Below are 8,730 nucleotides of genomic sequence, written 5' to 3' on the forward strand. Positions count from 1 at the left end.
ACTAGATGCTGGATCATTGCTGCTATAACAGCCTCCTCTCTTCTAGGAAGGCTTTCCACTAGATGTTGGAACATTGCTGCTATAACAGCCTCCACTCTTCTGGGAAGGCTTTCCACTAGATGTTGGAACATTGCTGCTATAACAGCCTCCACTCTTCTGGGAAGGCTTTCCACTAGATGTTGGAACATTGCTGCTATAACAGCCTCCACTCTTCTGGGAAGGCTTTCCAATAGATGTTGGATCATTGCTGCTATAACAGCCTCCTCTCTTCTGGGAAGGCTTTCCACTAGATGTTGGAACATTGCTGCCTATAACAGCCTCCACTCTTCTGGGAAGGCTTTCCACTAGATGTTGGTACATTGCTGCTAGAACAGCCTCCTCTCTTCTGGGAAGGCTTTCCACTAGATGTTGGTACATTGCTGCTATAACAGCCTCCTCTCTTCTGGGAAGGCTTTCCACTAGATGTTGGTACATTGCAGCGGGGACTTGCTTCCATTCAGCCACAAGAGCATTAGTGAGGTCGGGCACTGATGTTGGGCGATTAGGACTGGCTCGCAGTCGGCGTTCCAATTCATCCCAAAGGTGTTCGACGGGGTTGAGGTCAGGACGCTGTGCAGGCCAGTCAAGTTCTTCCACAACGATCTCTACAAACCATTTCTGTATGAACCTCGCTTTTTGCACAGGGGCATTATGTTGAAACAGGAAAGGGCTTTCTACAAACTGTTGCCACAAAGTTGGAAGTCCAGAATCATCTAGAATGTCTTTGTATGCTATAGATTTCCCATCAGTGGAACTAAGGGGCCCGAACCATGAAAAACTGCCCCAGACCATTATTCCTCCTCCACCAAACTTTACAGTTAGCACTATAAATTGGGGCAGGTAGCGTTCTCCTGGCATCCACCAAACCCAGATTAGTCCGTCGGACTGCCAGATGGTGAAGCGTGATTCATCACTCCAGAGAACGTGTTTCCATTGCTACAGAGTCCAATGACGGCGAGATTTACACCACTCCAGCCGACGCTTGGTTTTGCGCATGGGGATCTTAAGGCTTGTGTGCGGCTGCTCGGCCGCGGAAACCCATTTCAGGAAGCTCCCGAAGCAAAGTTATTGGGCTGACGTTGCTTCCAGAGGCTGTTTGGAACTCGGTAGTGGAGTGTTGCAACCGCGGACAGACGATTTTTACGCGCTTCAGCCCTCGGCGGTCCCGTTCTGTGAGATTGTGTGGCCTACCACTTCGCTGCTGAGCCGTTGTTGCTCCTAGACGTTTCCACTTCACAATAAAAGCTCTTACAGTTGACCCGGGGGCAGCTCTAGCAGGACAGAAACTTGACAAACTGACTTGTTAGAAAAGTGGCATCCTATGACGGTGGCTTGTTGAAAGTCACTGAGCTCTTCAGTACAGGCCGTTTCTACTGCCAATGTTTGTCTATGGAGATTGCATGGCTGTGTGCTCGATTTTATACACCGGTCAGCAAAGGCAAATCCACTAATTTGAAGGGGGTCCACATACTTCTGTGTATATAGTGTATATTGTGGCCGTGTGGGGGGGGGTAACCGCTGGCCGTGTGGGGGGGTAGCCGCTGGCCGTGTGGGGGGTAACCGCTGGCCTTGTGGGGGGTAACCGCTGGCCTTGTGGGGGGGTAACAGCTGGCCGTGTGGGGGGGGTAGAGCTGGCCGTGTGGGGGGTAACCGCTGGCCGTGTGGGGGGTAACCGCTGGCCGTGTGGGGGGGGCCGTGTGGCGGGGTAACCGCTGGCCGTGTGGGGGGTAACCGCTGGCCGTGGGGGGGGTAACCGCTGGCCGTGGGGGGTAACCGCTGGCCGTGGGGGGGTAACCGCTGGCCTTGTGGGGGGTAACCGCTGGCCGTGTGGGGGGTAACCGCTGGCCTTGTGGGGGGGGGTAACCGCTGGCCGTGGGGGGGGGTAACCGCTGGCCATGTGGGGGGGGGTAACAGCTGCCGTGTGGGGGGGGGGGGCCGTGTGGGGGGGGTAACCGCTGGCCGTGGGGGGGGTTAACCGCTGGCCGTGGGGGGGGGTAACCGCTGGCCGTGGGGGGGGGGGGTAACCGCTGGCCGTGTGGGGGGTAACCGCTGGCCGTGTGGGGGGGGTAACCGCTGGCCGTGTGGGGGGGTAACCGCTGGCCGTGTGGGGGGTAACCGCTGGCCGTGTGGGGGGGGGGGTAACCGCTGGCCGTGTGGGGGGGGGGGTAACCGCTGGCCGTGTGGGGGGGGGTAACCGCTGGCCGTGTGGGGGGGGGGTAACCGCTGGCCGTGTGGGGGGGGCCGTGTGGGGGCCGTGTGGGGGGTAACCGCTGGCTGTGTGGTGGGGGGTGTGTGGAACTACAACTCATCACCCCTGTCTTACTACTGCAGCGGTCTGGACAGCCCAAGGTACAGCTCTGTTACTGTCTGTGTTACTGTGTGTGTGTATTAGTGTGTGTGTGTGTGTGTTGTGTGTGTGTGTGTGTAACATACGTGGGTATTGGGACCAGGCAGGGTGGGCAGGGCAGAGCTTTACGGACAAACGCCGGTTCTGCAGACTGCTCCCACGGGCCCGCTAGGACCTGCAAAACAGGAAGTCTGAGACAGGAAGTACCACAGCATACATGTAGGAGTCCAGTAAAAACATTCTGAATCAGCTGTTCTGATTGGTCCTGACATAACTAATGACATTGTCATTATGTAAACCACAACACTAACCTGGCCCCTCCGCTAACCTGGCCCCTCCGCTAACCTGGCTAACCTGGCCCCCTCCGCTAACCTGGCCTCTCTACCATGCTAACCTGGCCCCTCCGCTAACCTGGCTAACCTGGCCCCCTCCGCTAACCTGGCCCCTCCGCCAACCTGGCCTCCTCCGCTAACCTGGCTAACCTGGCCCCTCCGCTAACCTGGGCCCCTCCGCTAACCTGGCCTCCCTAACCTGGGCCCCTCCGCTAACCTGGCCCCTCCGCTAACCTGGGCCCCTCCGCCAACCTGGGCCCTCCGCCAACCTGGCCCCTCCGCCAACCTGGCCCCTCTACTGTACTAACCTGGCCTCTCTACTATACTAACCTGGCCCCTCCGCCAACCTGGCCTCTCTACCATACTAACCTGGCCTCTCTACTATACTAACCTGGCCCCTCCGCTAACCTGGCCCCTCCGCTAACCTGGGCCTCCCCGCTAACCTGGGCCCCTCCGCTAACCTGGGCCCCTCCGCTAACCTGGGCCCCTCCGCTAACCTGGGCCCCTCCGCTAACCTGGGCCCCTCCGCTAACCTGGGCCCCTCCGCTAACCTGGCCCCTCCGCTAACCTGGCCCCTCTGCTAACCTGGCCCCTCCGCTAACCTGGCCCCTCCGCTAACCTGGCCTCTCTACCATGCTAACCTGGCCCCTCCGCTAACCTGGGCCCCTCCGCTAACCTGGCCTCTCTACTATACTAACCTGGCCCCTCCGCTAACCTGGCCCCTCCGCTAACCTGGCCTCTCTACTATACTAACCTGGCCCTCCGCTAACCTGGCCTCTCTACTATACTAACCTGGCCCCTCCGCTAACCTGGCCCCTCCGCTAACCTGGCCCCACACACACACACACACACACACACACACACACACACACACACCCCCCTACTCTCTCTCTCACACACACACCCCTACTCTCTCTCTCACACACACACCCCTACTCTCTCACACACACACACACCTACTCTCACACACACACACCCTACTCTCTCACACACACCCACCCCTACTCTCTCACACACACACTCACCCCTACTCTCCCACACACACACACACACACCTCACACACACACACACACACACACACACACACACACACACACACACACACACACACACACACCCTACTCTCTCTCTCTCACACACACACACCCCTACTCTCTCTCTCACACACACACCCCTACTCTCTCACACACACACACACCCCTACTCTCCCACACACACACTCACCCTGTCGCTGGTCTTCACCATAACCTGGTCGTGGCAGGGTTGAGGACAGGGGTGTTGGCATCGCGGCAGGGCCAGGAGACAGACCTGACGACAGGGAGGACAGGGACCAGGGTGGCAGCGATGGGTCTCTCTGCTGGCGTGGTGGCAGGACGAGGGAGACCTGGGTGGGATGAAAGGTGGGATGAAAGATGAAAGGTGGGATGAAAGGTGGGATGAAAGATGAAAGGTGGGATGAAAGGTGGGACGAAAGGTGGGATGAAAGATGAAAGGTGGGATGAAAGGTGGGATGAAAGATGAAAGGTGGGATGAAAGGTGGGACGAAAGATGAAAGGTGGGATGAAAGGTGGGATGAAAGATGAAAGGTGGGATGAAAGGTGGGACGAAAGGTGGGACGAAAGGTGGGATGAAAGATGAAAGGTGGGATGAAAGGTGGGATGAAAGATGAAAGGTGGGATGAAAGATGAAGGTGGGATGAAAGGTGGGATGAAAGATGAAAGGTGGGATGAAAGGTGGGACGAAAGGTGGGACGAAAGGTGGGATGAAAGGTGGGACGAAAGTCATTTAGAGAGGGTGTGTTTTTTTTCTGTCCCTATTTTGACTTTTATCTCAAACATAACAGCACAACGACATCACATAGTGGGCACAAATACAACAATGTCAATCACAAACAATATATCACTATTTACTATATTGTAGAATAACAGAGAAGACTTTACTACATGATTCCATATGTGTTACCAAAACTACCAAAACTATGTTACCAAAACTACCAAAACTATGTTACCAAAACTACCAAAACTATGTTACCAAAAATACCCAAACTATGTTACCAAAACTACTAAAACTATGTTACCAAAAATACCCAAACTATGTTACCAAAAATACCAAAACTATGTTACCAAAAATACCAAAACTATGTGTTACCAAAAATGAGATTTTTCAAAGTAACCACCCTTTGCCTTGATGACAGCATTGCACACACTTGGTATTCTCTCAACCAGCTTCACCTGGAATGCTTTTCCAACAGTCTTGAAGGAGTTCCCACATATGCTGAGCACTTGTTGGCTGCTTTTCCTTCACTCTGCGGTCCAACTCATCCCAAACCATCTGAATTGGGTTGAGGTCGGGTGATTGTGGAGGCCAGGTCATCTGATGCAGCACTCCATCACTCTCCTTCTTGGTCAAATAGCCCTTACACAGCCCGGAGGTTTGTTGGGTCATTGACCTTCATGTCTTAAAGTAATGATGGACTGTCATTTCTCTTTGCTTATTTGAGCTGTTCTTGCCATAATATGGACTTGGTCTTTTACCATATAGGGCTATCTTCTGTATACCAACCCCTACCTTGTCACAACACAACTGATTGGCTCAAACGCATTAAGAAGGAATGAAATTCGACAAATCAACTTTTAATAAGGAACACCTGTTAATTGAAATGCATTCCAGGTGACTACCTCATGAAGCTGGTTGAGAGAATGCCAAGAGTGTGCAATGCTGTCATCAAGGCAAAGGGTTGCTACTTTGAAGATACTCGAATATAAAATATATTTTGATTTAATTCCTGTGTGTGCGTGTCGTCCCGTGTGTGTGTCGTCCCGTGTGTGTGTGTGTGTCGTCCTGTGTGTGTGTGTGTGTCGTCCTGTGTGTGTGTGTGTGTGTGTGTGTGTGTGTGTGTGTCCGTGTGTGTGTGTGTGTCGTCCCGTGTGTGTGTGTGTGTGTGTGTGTGTGTGTGTCGTGTGTGTGTGTGTGTGTCGTCCCGTGTGTGTGTGTGTGTCGTCCCGTGTGTGTGTGTGTGTGTGTGTGTGTTACCTGCACAGTTCTTTACAGCGTGGGGGCTTGGTAGTCCTCTCCCTCCCACAGGGAACAGTCAGAGAGGTGGATCCACACACACACTTCACATCCACAGTCTCAGGACAGGGATAACAGCTTCCTGTAAAACACAGACAACGCAAAGCGACTGGTGCATCTACTGTGGAACTGAATGAATGAATGAATAATATATTGCCAGAGATTATTGTAGTATATAACTTAGAAGGGACTAATGAGATTAGTTCAACACACATTAAACCTTGTTTTACTATATAGTTTGTAAACCAACACTCTACAGACTGGAATATAACCTGGAATATAATCATCACTCTGATCTCCACCCTTCCTAGAGGGGGGGTTCCACCCTTCCTAGAGGGGGGGTTCCACCCTTCCTAGAGGGGGGGTTCCACCCTTCCTAGAGGGGAGGTTCCACCCTTCCTAGAGGGGGGTTCCACCCTTCCTAGAGGGGGGGTTCCACCCTCCCTAGAGGGGGGGGTTCCACCCTCCCTAGAGGGGGGTTCCACCCTTCCTAGAGGGGGGGTTCCACCCTTCCTAGAGGGGGGTTCCACCCTTCCTAGAGGGGGGTTCCACCCTTCCTAGAGGGGGGTTCCACCCTTCCTAGAGGGGGGGGGGGGGTTCCACCCTTCCTAGAGGGGGGGGGGTTCCACCCTTCCTAGAGGGGGGTTCCACCCTTCCTAGAGGGGGGATTCCACCCTTCCTAGAGGGGGGGTTCCACCCTCCCTAGAGGGGGGTTCCACCCTCCCTAGAGGGGGGGGGTTCCACCCTCCCTAGAGGGGGGGGTTCCACCCTCCCTAGAGGGGGGTTCCACCCTTCCTAGGGGGGGTTCCACCCTTCCTAGAGGGGGGTTCCACCCTTCCTAGAGGGGGGTTCCACCCTTCCTAGAGGGGGGGATTCCACCCTTCCTAGAGGGGGGTTCCACCCTTCCTAGAGGGGGGTTCCACCCTTCCTAGAGGGGGGTTCCACCCTTCCTAGAGGGGGGGTTCCACCCTTCCTAGAGGGGGGTTCCATCTCTCCTAGAGGGGGGTTCCATCCTTCCTAGAGGGGGGTTCCACCCTTCCTAGAGGGGGGTTCCACCCTTCCTAGAGGGGGGTTCCACCCTTCCTAGAGGGGGGTTCCACCCTACCTAGAGGGGGGTTCCACCCTTCCTAGAGGGGGGTTCCATCTCTCCTAGAGGGGGTTCCATCCTTCCTAGAGGGGGGTTCCATCTCTCCTAGAGGGGGGTTCCACCTTTCCTAGAGGGGGGATCCACCCTTCCTAGAGGGGGGTTCCATCCTCCTAGAGGGGGGTTCTGCGAGGTGTGTGTCTCTCTGCGAGGTGTGTGTGTGTGCGCGAGGTGTGTGTGTGTGCGAGAGGTGTGTGTGTGTGTCTGCGAGGTGTGTGTGTCTGCGAGGTGTGTGTGTATGCGAGGTGTGTGTGTCTGCGAGGTGTGTGTGTGTGTGTGTGTGTGTGTGTGTGTGTATATAAGACCTATCGCCATCGGTAACTGATAACCTATCGACGCCGTTTCCCACCCAAACCTTCCCCAGGCGGTACGGCGCCGGCCCAAAGGTCAACGAACAGAGACGAGGAACGTGAATAAATTATCACTGTTTCTCCCGCTAGCCTGTTATCAGCCAATCACATCACAGGACACAATAAATAATACAAGACACATAGCAGAGGAAGTAGTAGTTAGTGTTGGTAAACTGGGGAACATTCCATTACTGACTAGTTAACCCAGTAGTTAGTGATGGTAAACTGGGTAACATTCCATTACTGACTAGTTAACCCAGTAGTTAGTGATGGTAAACTGGGGTAACATTCCATTACTGACTAGTTAACCCAGTAGTTAGTGTTGGTAAACTGGGTAACATTCCATTACTGACTAGTTAACCCAGTAGTGATGGTAAACTGGGTAACATTCCATTACTGACTAGTTAACCCAGTAGTGTTGGTAAACTGGGTAACATTCCATTACTGACTAGTTAACCCAGTAGTTAGTGTTGGTAAACTGGGGAACATTCCATTACTGACTAGTTAACCCAGTAGTTAGTGTTGGTAAACTGGGGAACATTCCATTACTGACTAGTTAACCCAGTAGTTAGTGATGGTAAACTGGGGAACATTCCATTATTGACTAGTTAACCCAGTAGTTAGTGATGGTAAACTGGGTAACATTCCATTACTGACTAGTTAACCCAGTAGTGTTGGTAAACTGGGGAACATTCCATTATTGACTAGTTAACCCAGTAGTTAGTGATGGTAAACTGGGTAACATTCCATTACTGACTAGTTAACCCAGTAGTTAGTGTTGGTAAACTGGGGAACATTCCATTATTGACTAGTTAACCCAGTAGTGATGGTAAACTGGGGAACATTCCATTACTGACTAGTTAACCCAGTAGTGATGGTAAACTGGGGAACATTCCATTACTGACTAGTTAACCCAGTAGTGATGGTAAACTGGGGAACATTCCATTATTGACTAGTTAACCCAGTAGTTAGTGTTGGTAAACTGGGGAACATTCCATTACTGACTAGTTAACCCAGTAGTTAGTGTTGGTAAACTGGGGAACATTCCATTATTGACTAGTTAACCCAGTAGTTAGTGTTGGTAAACTGGGGAACATTCCATTATTGACTAGTTAACCCAGTAGTTAGTGTTGGTAAACTGGGGAACATTCCATTATTGACTAGTTAACCCAGTAGTTAGTGTTGGTAAACTGGGGAACATTCCATTATTGACTAGTTAACCCAGTAGTTAGTGATGGTAAACTGGGGAACATTCCATTACTGACTAGTTAACCCAGTAGTTAGTGTTGGTAAACTGGGGAACATTCCATTACTGACTAGTTAACCCAGTAGTTAGTGATGGTAAACTGGGGAACATTCCATTACTGACTAGTTAACCCAGTAGTTAGTGATGGTAAACTGGGGAACATTCCATTACTGACTAGTTAACCCAGTAGTTAGTGATG

The 8,730-nt window shown here is 52.5% G+C and overlaps 1 protein-coding gene across 1 annotated transcript in view; it reads right to left on the bottom strand.

Annotated features, from left to right (window-relative positions):
* Window positions 1-8,730, bottom strand: part of nfxl1 (nuclear transcription factor, X-box binding-like 1) — a 95,887-nt gene that overhangs the window by 41,090 nt on the left and 46,067 nt on the right. The window contains exons 13-16 of the mRNA XM_082977262.1: window positions 5,753-5,873; window positions 3,944-4,103; window positions 2,473-2,561; window positions 1,563-2,184 (exon numbers count right to left, since the gene is read on the bottom strand). Of these exons, the coding sequence (XP_082833388.1) occupies window positions 1,563-2,184; window positions 2,473-2,561; window positions 3,944-4,103; window positions 5,753-5,873 (992 nt within the window). The remainder of the gene's footprint in view (window positions 1-1,562; window positions 2,185-2,472; window positions 2,562-3,943; window positions 4,104-5,752; window positions 5,874-8,730) is intronic.

Source organism: Salmo salar, chromosome 07 (assembly GCF_965601325.2).
Source record: "Salmo salar chromosome 07, fSalSal1, whole genome shotgun sequence".
NCBI classification, from domain to species: Eukaryota; Metazoa; Chordata; class Actinopteri; order Salmoniformes; family Salmonidae; genus Salmo; species Salmo salar.